The sequence below is a fragment of the Necator americanus genome, chromosome I (genome assembly GCF_031761385.1).
Source record: "Necator americanus strain Aroian chromosome I, whole genome shotgun sequence".
NCBI classification, from domain to species: domain Eukaryota; kingdom Metazoa; phylum Nematoda; class Chromadorea; order Rhabditida; family Ancylostomatidae; genus Necator; species Necator americanus.
This window is the reverse complement of record NC_087371.1, coordinates 3,555,035-3,578,143: the sequence shown is the minus strand read 5'-3', so window position 1 is coordinate 3,578,143 and position 23,109 is coordinate 3,555,035. Positions and strand designations below refer to the sequence as shown.

The 23,109-nt window shown below is 41.2% G+C and overlaps 3 protein-coding genes across 8 annotated transcripts; 1 reads left to right on the top strand and 2 right to left on the bottom strand.

Annotated features, from left to right (window-relative positions):
• Positions 1-12,290, bottom strand: RB195_004376 (uncharacterized protein; the record flags this gene model as incomplete). The annotated part of the gene is made up of 13 exons (XM_064182197.1): positions 1-7; positions 85-237; positions 302-372; positions 439-491; positions 1,376-1,441; positions 1,551-1,914; positions 4,273-4,716; positions 5,441-5,905; positions 7,002-7,481; positions 7,702-8,893; positions 10,042-10,188; positions 11,999-12,098; positions 12,170-12,290. 13 exons carry the CDS (start codon positions 12,288-12,290, stop codon positions 1-3), a joined length of 3,663 nt encoding a protein of 1,220 aa, XP_064033464.1.
• Positions 12,291-14,436: 2,146 nt separating this feature from the next.
• RB195_004374 (uncharacterized protein) lies at positions 14,437-22,707 on the top strand (the record flags this gene model as incomplete). Of its 5 annotated transcripts, XM_064182194.1 has the most annotated exons (9): positions 14,437-14,496; positions 14,567-14,665; positions 15,848-15,916; positions 15,974-16,066; positions 16,505-16,615; positions 17,233-17,308; positions 22,303-22,402; positions 22,495-22,567; positions 22,636-22,707. In XM_064182194.1, the coding sequence occupies 9 exons, from the start codon at positions 14,437-14,439 to the stop codon at positions 22,705-22,707; spliced, it is 753 nt and encodes a 250-aa protein (XP_064033458.1). The 5 variants fall into 5 exon arrangements, with proteins under 5 accessions (XP_064033458.1, XP_064033462.1, XP_064033463.1 ...); XM_064182192.1 differs by lacking the exons at positions 22,303-22,402; positions 22,495-22,567; positions 22,636-22,707 and adding an exon at positions 17,389-17,393; XM_064182195.1 differs by lacking the exons at positions 22,303-22,402; positions 22,495-22,567; positions 22,636-22,707 and having other exon boundaries at positions 17,233-17,376.
• RB195_004375 (uncharacterized protein) lies at positions 18,574-21,205 on the bottom strand (the record flags this gene model as incomplete). 2 transcript variants are annotated; one of them, XM_013444354.2, is made up of 4 exons in its annotated part: positions 18,574-18,725; positions 18,796-18,898; positions 18,972-19,069; positions 21,094-21,205. In XM_013444354.2, 4 exons carry the CDS (start codon positions 21,203-21,205, stop codon positions 18,574-18,576), a joined length of 465 nt encoding a protein of 154 aa, XP_013299808.2. The 2 variants fall into 2 exon arrangements, with proteins under 2 accessions (XP_013299808.2, XP_064033461.1); XM_064182196.1 differs by having other exon boundaries at positions 21,094-21,193.
• Positions 22,708-23,109: the final 402 nt, after the last annotated feature.

Genomic DNA, 23,109 nt, shown 5'->3' with positions numbered 1-23,109 from the left:
TCAGAGCCTGAAAATCGTTACGTAGTATAGGATTATATTGAAAAGTATATTAATTCGATGTTAGAGTTATATAAATAAACTTACTGGCAAAATTTTCCATTTAAAGTTAGTCTTTTCAACTTTTTATCTATAAAATAACCATTGATATTAAGCGTATGCTCTAAATTGGTGTCAATATCCCGTAATTGGAATTTGACATCAAAACGAATATCATCCGGTGCTCTTGAATGAGTTGATCTAAATTACCGAAGTTCCCATAGCTGTCATAAAAAAAAATTGTCTCTTCAAAATTTTTCCCTACCGTACTACATGAGATCGATGACTACATTTACACACTGGTAACGATATGTTTGGCACGTTTTCGATGTTTTCCTGGAGAAAATATTTTAAATTTCAAGCGAAATTATTGTTTAAAAAAATTTCAGGAAATCTTATTACATCTGGAATAGATTGTCTGCTATGTGATTTGCATTTTTTGCGTGATTTTGATCCTAAAAATGGCTTTTTTTCGAAATGGAAAAGATTTACTTCGGATAAAAAGTAGTTGCGTCAATCCATTTTAGCGCTTAAAGTCAGTATATCACGAAATCGATGATGTTGAGATCTTCCCACGAATAGATGAGGGTGGGGTTGTTGCTCATGATCATGATCGCGCTCAATTTCCCGTTAGTAATCTAGAAAAAGCCGCCTGATCCTGTCTCTCCGACGAAGCAACCTGCTACGGGCAATAGAATGCGGGCAATCCGCAACGCGTCCACGACTGTGCGAGTGCGGCAACTTCTGCTGCTTTTTTCAGTCATATTGGTTTGCAGACGCTGAGCGACAATGGAGTTGCACGTGTTCTATCGCGTAGCAGGTTGCATCGTTGGGGACTATGTCACACATAGCTATTACAAGCGTTCTTTTCTGGATTACTAGGAAGCGTTATGACACTCGTGAATAACATCTCCATCTCCTATAAATTCGTGGAGAGATTCCAACAATCGTCTGTCGTCGATTTCGGGATGCGCTGCCTTCAAGTACCACAAATAATTGGACAATCAGCGCCAACACTGGCACAATACTAGCAACCACGTGATACGACGACAAGTCCTGAATTCAACAGTTCTTTAGATTTCACCTCATTCGAGGATTAAACTGTGATTGATACATGCTGTACGCAGAAGAGTCAAACGAGGATATATTGGAAAGAAAGAAACTTAATTGGTGCTATCAGTTACCAATCTTTTTAGAGGGCCTAGAAAATCTCCGGAAGGATGTGGTTACTATATTTTATAGCGGCGACTGTATAGGTGAGTGACATTACGGTGCGGGTGTTCTGTTTCTTTTTTTTTTCTCGGCGCTTTCGTATAAACTGAACCTCAATAAGACTCACCGCTTCTGGATGAGGTAAGAAGTCGTGAATCAACTGGCGCTGATGTGATATCATTGTGTCCGGCAGCTTGAAATACGAAATATGGATTTATATCCATGTTCATGTGTTTTTTTTTATTCATGTAATGTATAAAAAGGCCAGAATTGGTCCATAATTAAAGAAAGAAAGAACCTACAGGTCAATTCGAAAGGAGATTCAGAAGCGGACTGTCCACTTTTGTTGATTGTAGGATGCGCGTACGATACGTTACTGTACTGTGGTGTATTGAGACCGGTTGACGCTGTTTGGAGAGGACTTTCACTTTCTGCCTTCAAACTCGACGCTATGCTCGGCATGCTTCTTCCCGTTGATTTGCTTCTGGATCTTTTATAGGATGCTTTCGACCGCTGTTCTTCGACCTCACATTTCTTCTCCGCATCATCCATCGATACAGAACCGTTATCATCGCTTCCTGTTAATTTTGAATTACCAGTTTGACATCCAACACTGGTGACTTTGGGTGGTTCAAAATTATCCAAGTCCGATTTCATTGCTTCTGCCTTAAAAACACCATTTATACCAACACCATATATGTACGGGAATAAATTTTCATTACTGTTCTACAAGTTAATTTCCTAAATCCTCCCTAAATTATAGGATTTCACCGTAGCAAATCAAACGAGTAAATGAGCCTCTCTCCCCCAACATTTTGCACTTTAACGCCACTTCCGCGAGCGGGTGTAGCGGAGTTGGTAGGCGGCTCGAACCATCGATCGACGGTCCGCCGCGACTGCACCGTCGATCGATGGTTCGAAACTGCCGCAGAGCCAACCAAGCCTTTCATCCCCTTGGGATCGGTAAAAGGGTACTAGGCTTCTCTGAGAGGATGAAAAAGCGCTGAGTTCGTCATTAGTTCGTGCCAGCCCTCGCAACTCATTCTTTAGGCTAGACACGAACCTTCAACGATTCTGAACTGAAGTAGACGCGTTAGCGCATCCTAAGCGGATTGATTAACGTCGGACGCTTAGTCATTTTGTCCTTTAACGCCACTTCTAAAGAAGTGCAAGTAATTGAGTTATCTTTTGGGCAACCTGTGTTCGTATTCGTTAAATTTTCATCTTTAGAAAAACAATCTTTTACCAAGGCCAACATCTCGTAGATGACTAGGAGTGTTCGCTAAGACAAAAAAATGAACTATGTTTTCTGCATGGTGGTGAAATGAGTTAGCATAAATTTCAATTTGAATTTTGCGCTATCTTTTACTACGTCGAGCGCGCGCCGGAACTCTCATCGGAGCTCTATAAAAAACGGCTAAGGTTGGAAATGTTGGAAAAGGTTACGACTAAGTTGAAAAAGCCACCAAAATCCCGAAATATGTAGGTGTCTTCAGAAGGTCAATGAGGTGACCAGTGATGTAACTATATGTATCAGAGAAGCCACGTTATAATTTAAGGAAGAAGAAAGGAGAAGTTAGTATTTCAAGTCCTGCGTATCAAAGAACATTTGGCTGATAAAAGGTGTAGGAACACGATGACAGCATTATAGCGGAGGAATATGATGGAAATGAGTTTGAAATGAAGTGTGCCATAGAAAGCCCACGAGAAAGAAGGCTCTGCTGGGAAGGCATTGGAAGCATTCTGGATTTCCGACAAGAATCCATCTATGAATAAAAAAAACAGCGCTCATCAAATACCAATGACTTCAGGCCTTTCGCAGCACTCCGATAGGTATAAGATTGTCCCACATGCAGTTCCTTAACACCATCCAGACGCCAATACTTAAAGGCATCACTCCACAAATTTGAGGTGGTACGGATTTCAGGTGGAGTATTCGTATACGGCGTAGTAGATTATGCAGGAGAGTGATTCCGTCCATTTCTTCCTAATTGCCGTAAAAAACGGCCCGGAAGACACGGCTTCGGGCGTTCTGCCGCACTTTTTTTCTACAAGGAGTTCGACTAGAGCGCGCCAGCCTTGTGCGGCGCCGCATCTTCCGGGCCGTTTTTTACGGCAATTAGGAAGAAATGGACGGAATCACCCTCTTCTTCATAATCTACTATCCCGTATAAGAATACTCCACCTGAAATCTGCACCACCTCAGATTCGTGGGGTGATGCCTTTAAGGATAGGATAATCTGTAAGAATCTGTAAGAACACGGTGGTACACCAGCCCGGCTAATAGGCAAGACTGGTCAATTTGTTTCCCTTCACGAGTTCTTGCGTGGTGTGGTTGGAACGATATCGAGGCTCGGCAAGGAGAGAGGAGGAGTTTGATGGGATTTGTATGGCATCAAAGATCTTGAACCATTTTCAGGCTTTTGATAACGACAAGTTTTATTCTTATGGGAGTTAGTCGTAAAAATGATGGAGCTGAAGCAATAGGCAATAGATTGTTGATTTTACAAACACAAACAGATGAAAAGTGTTAAAAATGTATTTGAAGGCATCATCCCACGAATCCGGGGTGGTACGGGTTTCGGCCAGCTAATCCCTGTACGGGGTCGTAAATTGTGGGGAAGAGGGTGACTCCGTTCATCTCTACCTGTATCAGTGTAGGCGGAGAACCCGGGAACGCTATTTCTTACCACGTCCTCTATTGCAGCGCGCCACTCTTGCGCCCTCCCGCTTGCGATTCGTCAAAAACCCATTCGGACGAATCGCAGTCCAGGTGCGGCTCAAGGGTTGCGCATTGCAACAGAAGCCGTCGTAAGAAACAACGCTCCGAGATTGTCCGCTTACACTGATACAGGTAGAGATGAACGGAACCACCCTTTTTCCCACAATCTACGACCCCGTATAGGCACTACCCGCCTGAAACCCGTATCACCCCAGAATCGTGGTGTGATGCCTTTGATTAGCTATGAATTTGAATTAAAACCAAAGCAGAGGAATGAAAAAAGTGATGACTCGAGAACATACCTCTTCTTCTTTCTTTTTTCTTGCCATTTCACCTGCGGTTGCAAATTTAAGTGAATGTTCAAGCCATGATTTTGACTCGGTTGCTGGTTGAAATCCGGATCGTTTTTTCGGCTTCTTCCGCAATCGTTTGTGCATTCTTCTTACGACACGTGCTCTTTCCATTCTTCTGTATGGACGTCCCAGCGAAGACAATGAAGTCGGTGGTGGAAGCGAATGATCGTGGACGACCGTACGAGATTCAACATCAGCCGCTTCCGACAACGAATCTCGATCCTTTGAACCATGCACTAAATGTGCAGCAAGTTCCTGTTGTCTTTTCATTATATTTCCAAGAGATGCTGGTTTTGCTGGATTTGTGACGAATTCTTTTGAATAAACTCTTCCGACGTCTCCTTTCTTCATCATTTTTCTCGACTCTTTTATATTTTCTCGTTTTCGCCAAATCTGAATACGTTTCTTAACTGTGCTGTTCTATCTATCAGTTCTGTCCAAGGCGTAGAATCATTTTTTCATCTTTTCTCAGCATTCTCTTAATTACTTACTCCTAGTTTTACTTTGAGTAGATGACATGATGGAAGATGAAATGATGAAAAATGATGAATAGATGAAATGCAAATATGAAAAGATCTGAGCTAAACGGAATTTTTCTCTTCTTATGCTCATTCATTATTATATAATATTATTGATATTACTTTATATAATGCATTCTTTTTTGTATTTTTTATTTTCTAACATGATAATTATTCTGCATTTAATAAAACCTCTTCTCTTGCTTAGATTTCTTTATGGATCTAAAGAATTTTTCAATTTATAAATAATCTTCTGCTTATTGTTAGAAGCCAAAAAAAAATTATTTTGGAACAAGGACACTTTTTTCGACCACTAGTAGGCAAACGAGGATTGTTCCATAGTTCTCATTGGAAAATCAGAGATTTCTGGAATTTCAAAGCAAAACAAACCCTACTTACTTTTTTTTTAAAACGGATGAAATAATTTTATTTTCTAAATAAAATAATTTCTAAACATTTTTTAAGGACTAATTTAGATCCGGGAAAAAGGCTCTTAGGAAAAAAAGGCTGCGTAGATTTTTACAGGAGTACAAGGAATCAGTTGAAAGCCGAGGTTGCGCTTATATTGAAAAAATACGTAGCTCACTAGCCTTACTCACATCTACAGAGGATTTCGGAGGTGATTTTCTTTTCACTTTCCGGCCAGCGATCGCGTATTCATTCACGTGTTCCAGATAGGATTCTGATTTATCAGCTGCTACCATACCACGACCATCTTCCTCTCTCTTCTTCCCGTCCATCTTCTTCTTCTTCTTCTTGGATGACTTGAATCCAGACATGTGCGAGGATCCGTCCGATTTAGTGGATGATAACGGTGTTTCTTCGCCTTTTCCATAATAAAATTCAGATGATGGTCCTGACGATTGATTCGATTCTGACTTCACTGATGTGTTGTATTCTTCTGCAGATTTTCTTTCAATTTTAAACTCTTCGGGTATTTTATATTTTGGCTTCAAATAACGTGGAGTTACTGGATTCTTGAACGTTTTAGCAGATCTCTTCTCCACATCTTTAGCTTTCATGGATTTTCTAGATTCTTTGATACTCTCTCTTGCCTTACGGACCTAAAAGGATCAATTCATGTCACGTGATTTTCTGTCTTCTGTCAAAGAATAAATTTCTGGCTTTATTCGAAGAATTATCTCTACCAGTTTGACTATTTTGGAGCAGCGGAAGTACACAATACGGAAAAAAGTTCATTGATATGGAACTAGGGCCTCAACCTACCTGACGACAGCGCGCTTTTCTGCGTTTCTACCGCTCTTTTTTGAGCCATATTTGAAGAAGGAAATAAATAAATGATAAACCATACCAACAATGATGAAACAAGTTCTACAAACTAGGAAATCATGAAAAAAAAAACCGCTGAAATGTGCGCTGTCGTCACTCAGTCAAAGGCAGCATACCACGAATCTGTACGAAATTCAGGTGGAGTATCCGTATACGGGGTCGTCGATTATGGAGACCGGGGTAGTTCCGCTCATCTCTCCCTGAACCACTGCAAGCAGCCGGCTCCTGAATTCTGTTTTGTACGATGTCTTCTATTGCAGCGCGCCACCCTTGCACGAGTAGCGCCCCTTACTGCCTATCGGGGCAGTCCGAATTGATTTTCGACGAATCGCAGGGCGGAGGCGGCGCAAGAGGTGGAGCGTTGCAATAGGCGTTGTTTTGGCGTCGTACAAAACAGTGCTCTGGAGGCGGCTGTTTGCAGTGATGCAGGGAGAGATGAGCGGAATCACCCCCGTCTCCATAATCCACGACCCCGTATACTCCACCTAAAATCCTCACCACCTCAGATTCGTGGAATACTGCCTTTAAAGATAGCGAAGATTTCTGCACACATATATTATGGTTGGGCCAAAACGACATGAAGCATAGACAGTTGCGTAAGAGGCTGCGCTCGAAGCGGCGCGGCGGTTGGAATCGTGTGGGGATCCTCGCTACTGCCACCATTCCTGCAGTTCACCTGGGTCCCACCTCGATTCCGACCCCTGTCTCCACCGCAACGCTTCGAGCGCAGCCGCTTACGCAACTGTCCGTACTTCATTTCCCTTAAGCCCGGCTACAATACTACTGTCGCCCTTCGTTGGTCATTCGATCCGAACTGGAGAACTGGAGAACTACTTTGAGTTCCAACAACAGATGAAATGAAGGAGAAACCTGGTGCTTTTTACTGAGCTTTCGTCCAGCAACAGCATATTTGAGAGTACGCTCCAGGTATGACTCGGATTTCCCCGCTTCTCTAAATTCTTCCTCTTTTTTCTTCCTCTTATGCCTTTTTCCACTTGGTGGAGTTTTACGATGATATGATTTTCCGATAAGAGATGATTGTGAGGAAGAATATTGCAGTGTGCTTGGAGGCGATTGAGCCTTCCCGTGTTTCTTAACGGGTGTCAATTCAACAGGAGTTTCAGCTGATGGCATACCCCATGGAGGCAGAAGAATCGGAGAATCTTTCCTTGGTGTGGAGGATCTTGCCGTTGTGATGCATTCCGTATCGGAAGTGGTTTCTCTCGCTCGAGTCGAGGTTTCTTTTTTCAACTTCGATTTCAACTTTATTGCTTTTACGGAACTGCTGGATCGGCTGGATTCATCCGATTTCTTACTGTGAACTTTTACTTCATCAGAACCTTGGCGAGCCTGAAATTCAGAATTGCTTATTCAGATTGTACTGCATCAAATTACGATTATACTGCTATTTGCTAAATTCGGTGGGTTTTTACTCTGGAAATCCTGAAGAATATTTTCATTCACACTTTCATAAGAATTTCTGGTCATTCTGCTGTTTTTCATCGCAAAATTTGTAACTTTCTGGGACCTCGCCAGATTTTCGGTCAAATAAAAACTTTATAAAACGTACCTGTCTAGTTTTTGAAGGTTTCCTTCCAGCGATAGCATATTTAAGGGTACGTTCCAGATATGACTCCGATTTCCCCGCTTCTGTGAAACCTTCCTCCTTTTTCTTTTTGTGTCGCTTCGCACTTGGTGGAGTTTTACGAGGATATGATTTCCCGATAAGAGATGATTGTGAAGACGTGTACTGTAATGTGCTTGGAGTTGATTTAGCTTTCGAATGCTTTTTCACAGCGGTCATTTCGGTCGGATCCTCACGGGATGGCAGTCCCCATGGGGGCATAGTGCGTGGTGACTCCATTTGCTGCGCAGGTGTTCTTTCTGCTTTAATTGATGATTCTGTTCTCGTCGTATTTTCTGATTCTCGATGTGAAAGAGTCTTCTTTGTAGCTTTTATCTTTTTCTGCTCCGCTGACTTGTCTGACTCTTTATTGACTTTGTGAACTGCTGATAGTTTTTCCACAGTTGAATCTTGGGACACTTTAGGCGGGCGATATGGATCCCTTGGCTTTGATGAAGGTTTATTTTTAGAAATGTTTGAGCTCTGTTCAACAGCTGTTTTAAGAAGAGATGACAGTTCACTGATGCTCTCAGCATATTCTGACTTTTGCGATGGACCACTTGACGTTCCCTGGTCACGATTTCCCAGGACAAATCTGCTGAATGGTTCCACAGTTCCGGACTCTCCAGGTTTTTTGAGAATTTCCGTAGTTGTATAGTTCCGTGTTTCAATTCCAGGTACTAATTGTCCCGCAACCTTATCTTCCGGATATATGTTTACGGTAGATGTCGTTTTCACTTCTCTCTTCTTTACAGTACCTTTTGTTGCATCGTCCAGAGATTTGATGTCTCCAGGAAATTCCTTAGTCGTAATAATTTCGGTTCGTGTAATAGTCTCTTTCAGGTATGACTTCGACTTTTTCGCTTGTTTCTCAGTTACTCCCTTTTTAGAAGTACTTGTACTGGTGGATCTAGTTTTTGGAGTGACTGCTTTGGGTGTGATTTTCTTAAGCTCAGCTGATTTTGAGTCACCCTGCATAGCATGGAGATCCTTCTGCACTTTTTCGTCTGCCTTTACTTCACCGGCTTCTTTCTTTTCCAAAGAAATTTCTTTCAGTGCTGTATCCATATGCCCAGTGAGTTTTCTGCGTTTCTTGCTTCTCTTCGAAGATTGTGAGAAATCGGACATTTCTGCAGAACTGAAACATATCGTCGGTAAACCTGTTGAATAATGAAAATTATATGTTCCCATTGACAGTTGAAATCCCGTTGTGTTTCAAAATTTGATGGAAATAGTCCTAAGACTGAAAATGACTTTCCACTTCTTTTCAGCTGCAGAATAGGATTCTACAAAAGGAGCCGAGGAGACCAGCGGATTTCCTTTTCCAACGAATTCTATTGATTCTCGCGGATTCAAGTCCGAAAAGGCCACCGTTAGAAGAGGTTCGAAGAGGAAACCAAAGTTCTGGATTGAGGTGGTGAAAGAGGACCTGAGGACGCTAGGCTTGGAAAGGCAGTTAAGGTAAGACAAAAGGTTTCGCAGGCTATGGAATAGCGACGAATGGATTGATTCTGTGCAAGCTCTTGTTGGATGAGGAGAGATATGCTCAAGGACGACACACATCGGCGAAGATGCGGACATCTGCATCAGGCGATAATGTCCGCTCGCCGATTAAGTTCAAGGCATCACCTCACGGATCTATACGGGGTCGTAGATTGCAGAAACGGGTGGGAGCACGCTCATTTCTTCTTAATCGTCGTAAACAAACGGCCGAGAAGATGCGGCGCGTGCGCAAGAGTAGCGCGCTCCAATAGAACTCGTCGCAGAAAACAGCTTCACAGGACGCTCGAAGTTCTATTGGAGCGCGCCATCCTTGTGTACGCGCCGCATCTTTCGGGCCGTTTTTTACGGCAGTTAAGAAGAATTGACCATTATCCTACCCGTTTCTGCAATCTACGACCCCGTGTAGTCATCAGCCATTGGAAATCCATACCACCCCGATACGTGGAGTGATGCCTTTAAGTAAGTCATGCAGTCTCTAAGAATTGTCTTCTAGAGGAATAACTAAAATCCACTAGATCATATTCACATACCCACACTTTAATTATATAAGAACGTCGCCGTGGTAAGATTTCGAGAAAAAGCCATGAATTGCTGCGTTGAATGAAGCCACAACGGAGTTAACTTTTGGTGTTATAGGATCATGCACCACACAGAAAAATGGTTTTTTCTGATTTTTTTTCCGTTTCAACAGGATTTTCAACGGGATGAATACTTTGATATCTTCGAGATAGGTGATGTATGGGCACTATTTTGAGGAAAAAATACTTTTAACTATAAACTCACAATCCATCAGAATCACAGTTGATGTAAACATTGTCAGCGTGGATAATTCTAATATCACCACCGTCCTCATGTCCAACACAAACGTCGGCAGTAGCATAAGAGCTTCTTTTCTTAGATTCTAACTTCTTAGATTTTAACTTGAGCTCACTGCAATTTCACTTTTAAGACTTTGAAGATTTCCGCCAAAGATTTGCAACTCCAGCTGTTATGTTTAAGAATTGGAAAAATTATTGAAATTATTTCGGCCCTCCTCAGCTTTGATGTTTTTTCGACAGTTAGTGCAATTTAGAATCCATCTACAACGACGTTATTGGTAATCTTAAGTCGGGAATTTTTCGTAGAAAGAAGTTTCAGGAAACCTTTTTTGTTACGAAACCGAAAATCCACGCCTGGCACAATGTAAAAAGCTTCAACTTCCTCTTTGCTGAAGCTTGACGTAAGCGCTGACGGAGCTAGGAAGCTGGTATTAATCCACAACTTTTCGTTCGTAGACAATTTAAGTCGGTTGTTCGAAAGAATCGATGCTTATTGTCACACTCTCGTGTACAAGGACGACCGTAGTATTTCCTCTACTGTCCTATTTTCTTGGAAACAATCCTTTTCTTGTCGAATACGGTGTCCAGGGTGTAACAATGTGTCGTCTCGGCCTGGTCCGATAACTTAAAGGCATCACCCCACGAATCAGAGGTGGTGCAGATTTCAGGTGGAGTATTCTTCTAACGGATAGTAGATTATGGAGAGGAGGGTGATTCCGTCCATTTCTTCCTAATTGCTGTAAAAAACGGCCCGGAAGAAGCGGCGCCGCACGAGCCTGGTGCGCTCCAGTCGAGCTCCTTGTAGAAAATTGTGCGCCAGAACGCCCGAAGCCGTATCTTTTGTGCCGTTTTTCCTACAATTAGGAAGAAATGGACGGAATCACTCTTCTTCCCATAATCTACTATGCCGTATACGAATACTCTACCTGAAATCCGTACCACCTCAGATTCGTGGACTGATGCCCTTAATACAATAGTACTACTCAGTTCTCTTGGCTTGCATCATCAGATCTTCAAGTCATAATGGAATCTCTTATCACCACTGTCGAATTTGAACATGTCGTTATCATTGAAACTGCAGCTATCATTATCAGCCCAACGATACGCCAATTTAAAGGCTGAGTTCATTTAGTCGTCACCAGTATCCACACCTATCAACAAAGAGTGGCATACGGTTCTTTGACATTGCGGTGATTTAAAATGTTCGGCAATTTTGCATTGTCCAATTCACTTAGTGTCCTTAAAGGCATCACCCTTGCGTCTTCCCGCATGCGTTTCGTCGAAAATCCATTCGAACGAATCGCAGGAGGTTCGAGGCGCAAGGGTTGCGCACTGCAACAGGTGTCGTCGTAAGAAACAGCGTTCCGTGAGTCGTCCGTTTACACTGATACGGGGAGAGATGAACGGAATCACCATCTTCCTCACAATCTACGACCTCGCGTAGACGTTACTCGGCTGAAGCCCGTACCACCCCAGATTTGCGGATTGATGCACTTAATGATCGTTAATGCGAACAAGAGGTCTGTAACCGCAGAGCAAAACTACCATACAGGAAATTCTGCGTATCATTCATGGATCATCTGGAAAAGACTTCTAACTATTAGAAGGGATATGTTAGCTTCATTTTGTTCCGCATATGATTTCAACAACATCGATTATTTAGTGGACAGTACTAACGACACCCACAAATCTCGTATTTTTTTCAGCAATTTAGTCAAGCATACAAAATTATCTACAGAGAACTACAAATTTTGTGTAGCTTAGCAATATTTCCAAGAATGTGCCAGCGTATACAAGTTGCCAGTGCATTACATAGACAGAATCCAGCTATTATAAAAAGGAACTCAATGTTCTCTGTAGATAGTGGGATGTCTTTCTAGCTGTCCCACACAGAGTTGTCGCAAAGTGAAAACACATCATACCTCCTTGAATAAGGGGGAGTATGAGCTGAAAGAGAGCTGCTTGTGGTGAAAGACGCTGTTTTGCAGGAATCGCCCTGACTAGTTATTTTAATTGGAATTTCTGAAAAAAATGTTGCTCAAATCTTCCAACTTCTCTATTTCTGATAGAGGATGCGCAAACAAGACCAATACTTTTGGTTTCGATCACAGGTGGCTCAACGCGGTGATCTTGCAATTGCTTCAGTAGTTCTCCCGCACTCCTCACAGTCGCGTCCACCATGTGGATGACCTTCTGATAGGTATCGGAAGCCATCTCTAAACTGTTGATGAAAACATTCCCGTTCAGATATGCAAAAATTTCAAACAACCAGCTGTAGGAGGCAGAAACGAAGAGTGAGCATGACTGGTGGAATTTAAATACAACAAAACAAGGTTAATTCCTATCAACAAACTTTTTGTAAGCGATCAATAAGTAAACCGGAGAGAGAGAGAGAGAGAGAGAGAGAGAGAGAGAGAGAGAGAGAGAGAGAGAGAGAGAGAGAGAGAGAGAGAGAGAGAGAGAGAGAGAGAGAGAGAGAGAGAGAGAGAGAGAGAGAGAGAGAGAGAGAGAGAGAGAGAGAGAGAGAGAGAGAGAGAGAGAGAGAGAGAGAGAGAGAGAGAGAGAGAGAGAGAGAGAGAGAGAGAGAGAGAGAGAGAGAGAGAGAGAAGGCACTTCCCTTGGACACTCCTCCAACAAATCAACTCGAAAATGGCGAATTAATTACGACGTAATAGCAACTTTGGGATCGACAGACTGCATAGGTAGTCAAGTTTCCAATTCAAACGAAATTCCATTTCAAAAGAAAAGGAACTACTGTAACATCACGGTAGAAACATTAACCTTCCTTCATTTATACATTGGCATTACGGCGTATCCTTTGGGCGACATCCGCCGTAAGTTCCATTCAAAAGAAAATGAACTATTGTAACAGTAATACCCCTAACGGTAGAAACTATTAATAAAGGATAAAGTTTATAGCGTTAATCAATCCGCTTGGGATGCGCCCCACGTTCACTTCAATTCAGAATCGTTTGAGGTTTACGAACTTTTATCTGGCCTATGCAGTGACTTGCGGTGACCAGCCGATGTGTCAAGTCAGTGTTTTTATCCTTCCAGACTTCTGGTACCAGTTTATCGACCTCGGAGGGATAAAAGGCTTTGTGAGCACTAGGGTGGATTCCAACCTCCGATCGATAGTGCAGAAAGCGGAATCTCTATCCGCTACACCACGCCCATCCATAAACTACTATTTCCCTTCAATTGTTTGCGTTCAGTATTGCAGCCGATTACGGCTCGTTATTCCTTTTGGGACGCGCACCTACCGGATAAAAGGTCCTATCTTAACTTTTACCACATAAGACTTTACATATTGTCAGGAGTAAAAAGCGTTTAAACAAGCATTAAAGGAATACTGCACGACTTCGGAGACTGACTAGCTTCGAAAGTACTTCCTTCGCGTTCGACGAACTAGAGAAGTTCGCACGAACTAGGTTCGACTTAATTAAAATAGAATTGCTAAACTATCCGTAGTGAGTTGAACTGGCTTCACAAGGGGCTCGCAACGAGCCTTAGATAAGGGCCTTTACGATACGATAGTCATTTAGACGAGACTGAAGGTTATGGAAAAAAAAGTTCTAGAGGTAAATTTGGGCTGTGGGTTACGAGTGCGAGCGTGGTTACGCTTCCTGGTTCCCCTTTATCGTCGTGAAAAACGGCGTGAGGAACTTCTGCGATGCCTTACACTGCGCCACCTTCACCTACGCCCACCGCGTAAGCCACTCGTTTCTCACGTACCGTTTTTTCAGAGCGATTAGAGGAAATGGAGCTCAGCTACTCTAGCCACGCTTCTCGTAGCTACATCCTGAACTGTACATTGTCCAGGACTGATTCCAACGTTGTCAATTTCGTGAGGTAAAAGGACAACGTTCTTAGCGTATCAATCCGTTTGGGATGAGCAAACGCGTTCTACTACAATTCAGAATCGTTAGAGTTCTTTTTTCAATACGTGTTAGTTTATACAATGGCTTACTGGTGCCAACTGACTACGTCTGGAACCATTTTATCGACCTCGGAATGAAAGGTTTGGTTGGCACTAGAGCGGCATCGAACCTACGATCGATCAGTCGCATCGGAACCTCTTACTCTGCACTGCACCACACTCGCCCTTTTGTTTCGTGGTATGCTGTCATTTAAACAACAACCCTTCACAAAAGCTCAAGCAAATCACAATCTGCGTCCCAAACTGGGATCCAGAGTTTTGTTGAGTCACCGCTAAGCACATAGGCAACAACACTAGGATCTAGTTCTAGGATAACTGTTAAACAAGAGTGGAGTCGTGTAGGTCCCATTCATTTTCGTTCTCACTCGCTTCACGAACGGTTTTCTTAAGCTTCTTTAATCTCCTAACCTTTGCTTGACAATGATATCAAGTGCCGAAAACACTTCTCAAAACCACCCGAAGCTTATAATGATGGACCAGGTCTCTGCGTATACTTTTCTGTTGAATTTTTACGTTATGATAAAATCTGAATTAATAGTATTTGTTCCAGGTATACATTATTTTTGATGTGGACTGCGAAGGACATGCAACAGAAAAAGTACATATTAGTAAAGTAGCACGTGCCCCACTCGTTGCCTTCCGATTTCAGGTGATTCCTTTTTGTTTGTTCAATTGAGAACTGGGGGAAAATGTCCCTGGGGGACATACAACAGCGCTTTTATTTCTGGAACCTCTATCCTCCCTTTTTCTCTTAGTAAATTTGGCTTAAATGTCATAAACTCTCTTAGACTAATGCTTAGGTGTTAGGGACCGACTGATTTTGTTATTTTCTTCCAGAAATAAGAGTGCGACTGAGTGCTTCCTCCTTTTCCCCTCCAACTGCACTTTATCTCTTCTTACGTGGAGATATTCTCCTTATATGGGGATATCTGATCGATAATGATTGCCTGAAGTGATTTAACGACACGGCGAAGCGATCCAGGCCCTGATCCAGCAGTCTCGACGGCGCTCGTGACTCTCCCAAACAACTATCTTCGATTTATTCTGCTTTTACTTTAAGATAAATCAGTCAGCACTGCTCTTTCACCATTCTAGACGTAACATGACTACACTCGCTCTTAATGACTGAAAACTTCTGAAAAATAATTCGGAACTAAACCTTTTCCTGAAAATATGATGACGCCAAATACGGACGGTCATTTTTGATCTCTTGCATACGATTGTTTGTCGGTACTGTTGTCTTCTAAACAGAATTTTTCAGATAGCTCTTTTTTTTTCCTTGGAAGCAGTTCAATTCTTCTTTCAATTCTGAAGAAATAGGGCTACGTGCGTAATTATGTACTGCTCCATGCGCCTAAATGCATACGACCCACAAGTCTGTTTTGTTGGCTATTTCTCCTCGATTTGGTATCCAGACACCATCTATAAATACTGCATTAATTCTATGACGATAAGAAATATGGAGAACCACTGAAATTTGAGTTTCTCACTTCTAATACCTTTTGAAGTCTTACTCAATTAAAAATTTTTGGATAGAATCCAACCTCATGGACTCAACAGTAACACTGAAGCTTTTACTGTTGTAATAGTGACTTAGCAGTTTGAAAATAACAGATAGCATCATTAGGGAGCTAGTTTAGTTGAGTTTTGCGTTAAAATTTTACATAACGTTGCCATGTTTACTGTAGAAATCCTTGCGATAACCATCACAATGGCACTGGTGCTTCAAATTTATTATTATTTTTTTCGTCATTTTCCGGAACCGCATCGCAGCAGGACCTCAGCAATTTTTATACAAGCAAATTCATCCCACTTTATAAGAATATTCCAGACAAACGCACCAACTCGATATATAGTTAGCCCGAAATCTGGTGTACTTGATAACAGAAATCCCCTTCCGGTAAGTAAGTTTTCATTTGGATTTTTTGACATTTTTTTTCAATAAACTCTTTTACAGGTGAAAATCATATTGCATGGTAACCATTATAATCCAAATCATATGCTTTTAGTGCAAGCAGTTGAGGTTAAAAGAAAGGAAGACGCTAAAACTGTACGTTAAAACAGTTTACAAAGGAAATTTCGGAGAATATTTCAATATATGCTTTTATTTTTTTATTATTTATTTGTGACACGCTAGATGTTACGAAACGTGAGAAAACGGAAAAATTCTTATTGTTCTTATTTTTGTTTCACTAGCTCTCTCACTTGTTTTTTTTTTGCGAAGAAAAAAAAACCTTTTTGTGTTTAGAAAAGTGATCAGATCTGGATCAGTAGGTGAATTCCACCTGAAAGAAAGTCCTCAAATTGATCCTAGTCTTGTAGTCTAATGAATACGTCCTTTTTTTCCGAAATGTTCTTCTTTTTATTCACTAATCAATAAGTTCATTCTGCAAAATTGTAGGAATCCTCAGATCACTGCATCAAACCCACAATTGCATCTGTCTTTAAAATTTTTTCCCGTTAAAATATTATGGCAGTAATTTTGTAGATCTGGGATGATCCAAATCTTGACTGCTGCGATGTCCAAACGATTCGTTTCCAGCTTGGTACAACCATTGTTAGCATCAACAAAGCGTTAGGTTTTGACGACACAACAAAGGTAAGTATTTCGAATATTCATTAGGATTTTTGTTATAATGAGGAATTTGTTGAACTTCGTTATTATTTCGTTTCCAAATGACAATTTCTTCACCACCATCATCGCCGCCGACGTTGAAATCCACTAAAAATAAAGTTGTCGTGGTAAAAATAACTCGTGAACGGCAAAAGCAACGCAGAGTGCACCGACAGCCTAAAAAATAGGATTTAACTCGTGCTAATATGCAATGGAGTGAATAAATATAGAAAAAATCAAAAATAGAGATAAAAATCAAAGTTTACTTTAAGAAAGTCCTCTTTATTCGTAAATGAGCGCTAGAACTTTCTCGTTTATTTCGAACAATTACCGTAGTCCTAATACCTCATACTTATCTATCGTAATCATCATAAATTATCATAATCGGACGTACATGAGTTGAAGCGAATGGACGTAACGCATCTCGCGCAACGCATGCTCGTGTGCGTCTCCGCATGTCATGCACTCTCTCCTCCCTCTACGCTGCCCCGCAATCGAAGGCGCAGCGCGTTCATCCGGTTGAATTCGGCGATACGGAAAACGATGAAATAAAGATTAAATAAATTAGAAAAAATAAATCCATGTAGTGTTCTCTTTTCCAGAAAGTCCAAGCCTCCATCTCACAAGCATTGCTTCTAAGTCGAAGAGTTGGTAAGGAAAAAGTGCAAGAACTCGAAGGTAATTTTCAAACGATGAGGCACTCGTTTCGGTGTTATGAAGAAAAAACTTCCGTTATCAAATCCTAAGGTCCACTTTAGGTTAATGCAGCAACTAGTACAATAACTAAACCACTAGTACAGTTGTGGTTGTGTGATTATCAGATTATCAACGAAATTTATTAAGGAAAAAACTTAGGATTTAAAGTCAACCTCGATCTTCTTCTATGAAATCCTAGTCCCTGGCCTCTTTGAGGGAAACATTTTGGCTCTTTAACGTGTGCCCGAAGCTATAACTAAACAGTATATGCGCGTAGAGTTACAATTGAAAAGAAATGGATGAAGTTATTAGAAGGTTGTAGATAGTAAAAAACGAATACGATCTGTTACAAGATGAAAAATTACACTTTTGTGTGGTTTGTAAGCACGGTAGAGTGAAATCCACACAGATAGTGTGAGGTGGCAACTTCCAGCGAAGGAACCCATAGTCGCGCAGGCGTTACCACTGTAGTTGAAGGTTACGGGGTATTTTACGTGAAGATCTTTTTCGAGAAGTTGAAATTACACAACTGAAAACTCACCAGTTTTTCGGCTTCGTGGACGTGATCGTTCCGTAAATTTTGCACTACAAAAATCAATGTACACTTGGCTCTGGTACCGTAGACTACAGTTGTACTACTCAAAGTAGTTTAAATTAAAATTTCATAGAGTTGTGTCCCTTTTTTGTACGATTCGGTACCCCAATCGAATACGGGTATTAATGTTAGTGCAAAAAATATACTCAAGAAAGACTTAGAATAATCCAAGAATGATAAAAGCAATAATACCAACAACTTTTCCAAACAATATGCAACCCTATCCTGCTGCATCCGAAAAAGTGAAGAAAGCAGTGGACCAGCAAGATGTTTATGTCTACCTTAGTAGAATTATTCTTAATCAGCTAACGCAGTTGTTCAAAACTCTGAAAGTCTTAATTGGAAGTAATAAGATGGATGAAAATTATATCAGGTTAATTTATGTTTTTTTTTCTCGTTGTTGATTTCGAGGTCCCGAAGAAGGATCTGGATCGCCGGGATTATTCCCCAGTCTCAACACTTCCTCCATAGAGAGTGCAGGGGAAATTTTCTTCGGACTCTCCTCTACGGTGCGGAGAAGATAAGAATAACAGTCACATGAAGATAAATTAGAACTTGTGCAGATCCTTAACCAGGACAAAAGATGCACAACTGAACTAAACAGATAGGCGAAGATGCAGAAATATTTATTTATTTGCTCAAAAATGACTTTTCAACAAAGAAAAGTTGTCAAATTCCCACGAAGTGTTGGTGAAACATTCGCCCACTCCGAAACACCACCGTAATCCTCGTCGGTTACTTGTCCACAGAGGTAAACATACAGTTTACCATCGGATCGTCTTGTACCGGAAATTCGGGAATTTGCTGATAAATATTTCCACTGAAGGCTCCCTAGCACGCTATTTTCTGATCGAGCATCCCAGTAAACTCGTACCTGATAGGAGGTACTCCCTGCCTACTTCCATACGTAAACCACACAGGCCATCACTCGATGGAGTGAAAACAAATGAAGATAATTTGCGAACATTGGCTGGTTTCTAAAGGCAATTGATCAAAACTTTTATCACCAATGTTTCCATAATATTAATGTGAAGTTTCATAGACGTGAACCTTGTAGATACAGATGTGATGCACGGTGTAAATCACGTCATACATTCCTGTGTCATCGTTATGTGGATTGTAGAAAAAATTAATCTTCACGCGTGAAACTAAAGCAAATATATTTATATTTATGCTAAATAATAAACAGTCTGAACGCCCAGCTAACGCTGGACATCACCCTTGGCCTTCACTAATCAGTAGAAATTAAAAGTAGTGGCAATTTCCATAAAACTAAATAGTTCCTGTTTTTCTGACCACCCTTTTTTCTTTAGAAGTTTAAACCTTCATAAAATGATAATAAACTAAAATGATAATTTCGTAGTTTTGTTCCTAAAAGCGTTAATACTACATTTGGAGAGTATTTAAAATTGATTTTACATCTATATTCCTTTGGTACAATGGAAAAAGCATTTTGAAAAAACTATTTGAAGTATAAGTTTTCCTCCTCTTTTTTTTCTCAACAATTGCTATAGGAAAGATAAGATTCTGTGTCAGATCGTTGGGAACTTTCGATTACTATTTAAGCAGCCGTTTGCATGTGCATTTCCAATTTCGGAATAAAGGATCTTACCAACTTGATGAGGGAACCGCGGAAGGAAATAGACATACGGTGGATTACATAGGGCTGGGACGCTACACACCAGTTTTTACGGGTAGGACATGATTGCTTAGGTTTGCTTTATAACAAGTTCATCCGGAGTTAATACTGCTTTGCGTCTCAGTCTTATTACCGCTTTTTTGCGGTGACATACCAACTCGACACCGTACCGCCCGTTCTGCCGCATTCTATCGCTTTCGAACACCAGGGAGATGTACAACATCGTTTGAAATGGTATCTGGAGTAAGACAAAGGGCAGTGGCAGGACTCCTCCTGCTCGACTTCGCCATCGATGACATCATGCGATAAGCGATTGAATGGTGTCCTTTCGATATCATCCTAGCACCATCAGGATCCCCCCCTCCCTTTACCGATCTTGAGTACGCCTACGATGTTGTTGTATTCGCAGAAAGCAGCGCAAAACTTCAGCATGTTGTCAACATTGTATCGAAGCTGGCTGCAGCCTACGGAGAACGTCTACTCCCTGATGAATGCAAGCAGACGTAGATCTCTTCAGGACCTCTAACGGGAATCAGTGTGGACGGGTAACCGATCGAACTCGTCGATGAGTTCTGTTACCTGGGCTGTATGGATAAGAACAACGGCTGCCATGAGAAAGACATTCAGCAGAGATGAGCTCAATCCATTTCTGCATTTAACTTCTTACCAAAATGACAGTGGTCAACCTCCATCACCAAAGAAGTCAAGCTGCGAGTCTACCTATACGCAATTTGCCTCGTCATGATGTAAGAGTCGGAGACTTGGGCAGCACCGTGAATGGTGACGAAGAGGTTTGATAGAACGGAAAGAAAGCTGTTTAAGCGCCTGCTTGACTACTTTTGGCCTAGAGTATGCTCAAGTGAAGATCTTCACGCGGAATTTCATGAGGTGTCCCGGCTGATGACACGTGAAAGGTAACAACATCTCCATCGAAAACAGTCACAGAAAGTCATCTTCTCTTCTTTGGTTATATTGAAGAGAACGGATCGCCTTGTTCAACGTCTTCTGCGGAGTTTGTGGGGTCCAAGCTGGAAAATCCCACTAGGCCGAATCCGCAGTTTCTGGATTGAGGTGGTGAAAGAAGACTTAAGAAAATTCGACATGAATAGGTAGTTCAGGCAAGACGTAAGCTTATACGACAGTGTATGGGAATGGAATGATTCTGTACAAACTCTTGCTGAAGATCGAGAAGGTTGGGCAGAGCTCTAATGCTCAAGGACAACACACCTCGGCGAAGATGCGGAGAATCGTGCCAGGCGATGTGATCAACTCATCGATTAGGTCAAGTCAAGTAGGTCACTAGATAGAGCCTGAGCGAGACGTATGCCTCCTCAAAAGGGGTATCTAACGTTATGATCTTTGATCATGTGAAATCAGGGTGAAGCTGTGTTCAGCCACATTCGCAAGAAGGGCGGACATTTTTACTGTTTACGACCTTGAATGATGGACTAGCACTCATTCCTTGCTTTTTAAACAAGTGCGTAGTTACAGTAAACAGAGAAGAGCAAATTTAACGAAAATCCCCCAACTCACCCCAGTCTGCCCTGCAGAACACATCGTTTGCGGATTGAGGAAAGCATGAGCAAGCAACTGTGGTAGAAATACACGATAAAAGGATAATAAATACTCTCATCTGCAAAGACATGGAAGCTCACGAGACACCACAAGCTGTTCAGAATCAGTTACCAACGATGGGACGCACGCACAGCGTTTTTCTTCCTATTTGATGGCCTTTTTGGATGAAATTATACAATAAAAACTCGTAGATCCTTATTTGCAATGCAAAATATTTGTTCAAACAGCCGTAACGCCGCAAAATTGATCAAAAATCATTGCTGTATGCTGTAACAACAACAATCGATGAGAATCCCGGAAGTGCTTGGAGTCCAACGTGTACGCGTATGCCACGGTGGTGGGTGTACTACCGCAGTTGATGGGAGGTTTGGCTGCACATGCAAAGATCAATGGTTCGAAACCATCTCAGGTCAACTTACAGTTTCTTCCTTCTGTTCTCAATGAAATGGGACCGGGACTTGTTCGAGACGATGAAAACACTGGAATATATCGACTAGTCTATAAATTTCAAACTTTAAAGTCATAAACTTTAAAAGATTCTGGAATGAAATCAAACGTCTTCGATCGAAATCATTCGAAACGAATTACCCTACACTTTCTTTTTCCTCACACTTTTTTTTTCTTTCTATAAACACCTCAGTAAGCAGCGTTGCTCTGAAAATCCTCGTGGTCACCTTCCAGATGACATTTTTAGTGGAAAAAAACGTTTTGACGACGTTTTCGTATGTGTTTCCACACAAAAGGAGGTGATCACTATTTCAAAAAACACATTTTGTCGAATTATTGAACAAAATATAAAAAATAAAATAAAGAAAATAAATTATGAAAAGTCGGAATGTGTTTATTTACCAATACAGAATTTTAATAGGGTGTTTATTCTTACAGTAATTTGACCGCACTTGCTATATACTCCTTGACGTCTATAGGAGAAACAAAGCAAAAATAAAGTTGAAAAAAAGAAAACAAATGAGGAATCCTCGTATGCGTTGTACGAAAAAAGAGCATTTAGTCAGGTTAAAGGACAGTCTGCGTTTGTTAACGTTCGAAATATTTTTAAAATAATGTTCACTGGTTTGAGGTGACATAAATATCAAAGGATTTATTGAAAATTTCAATCCCGACAATTATTACACATATTTTCACCAAAACCATTTTTTTTCTTTAAAGATTTATTGGCAATGCTGAAAGCAGATAAGGAAATACTTATACATAACATTGAACAGACGGAAAGATTGAAGAACGTGATCAAATCGCAATTGAAACAGAGGTGATTTTGATTTTTTTGATTTCAATCCAATTCCTGGACGAATAAAATAGCGGTTCATAATCAAAACTGTAACCATAACCGTAACGTTTCAGGAATGATCTTGCTGCTGATTTCACCTCAAAAACGTCGAAATTGAAAGAGGAATGTGAAAAACTCAATGAGGAGGTGACTGTGTTCGATGAGTGCTTGATAAGCGCTCGGACGAGTTCCTCCTCTAATCCTCTCGAGTTCAGATGGCTAAAAACGAATGTGAACTCAACAACATTTATAACAACTTTCGATTGGACGCGCCTTCGTCTCAGTAGAATCAAAAAAACCATTCAGGAATCCTTTTCTTATGTGATGAGCTACTAGGAATAAACTTTAAATTTGGATGAAGTTAAAAAGACAACAGTGGAAGCAAAAGAAATGAAAAAAGTAAGGGAAAAAAGTAATAATCGAGGCGGGTGTAGCGCTGTCGGTAAGAGGTTCGAGACTCGGTCGGCACACGATCGATCGAAGGTTCGAATTCGAGTTTTATTTGATCTATCGGCTCACTAACCTTCGTGAGTTACTGTACAGACCAGTTACACGTTCACAATCCTCAAACGATTCTGAATTGAAGAGGACGTGAGGGTGCATCCTCAGCGGATTGATTAACGCTAGACACACACACACTTTTTATGAATCAGTAGGATAAGAATCTTTTCCAAGCACCGCCGACCTCA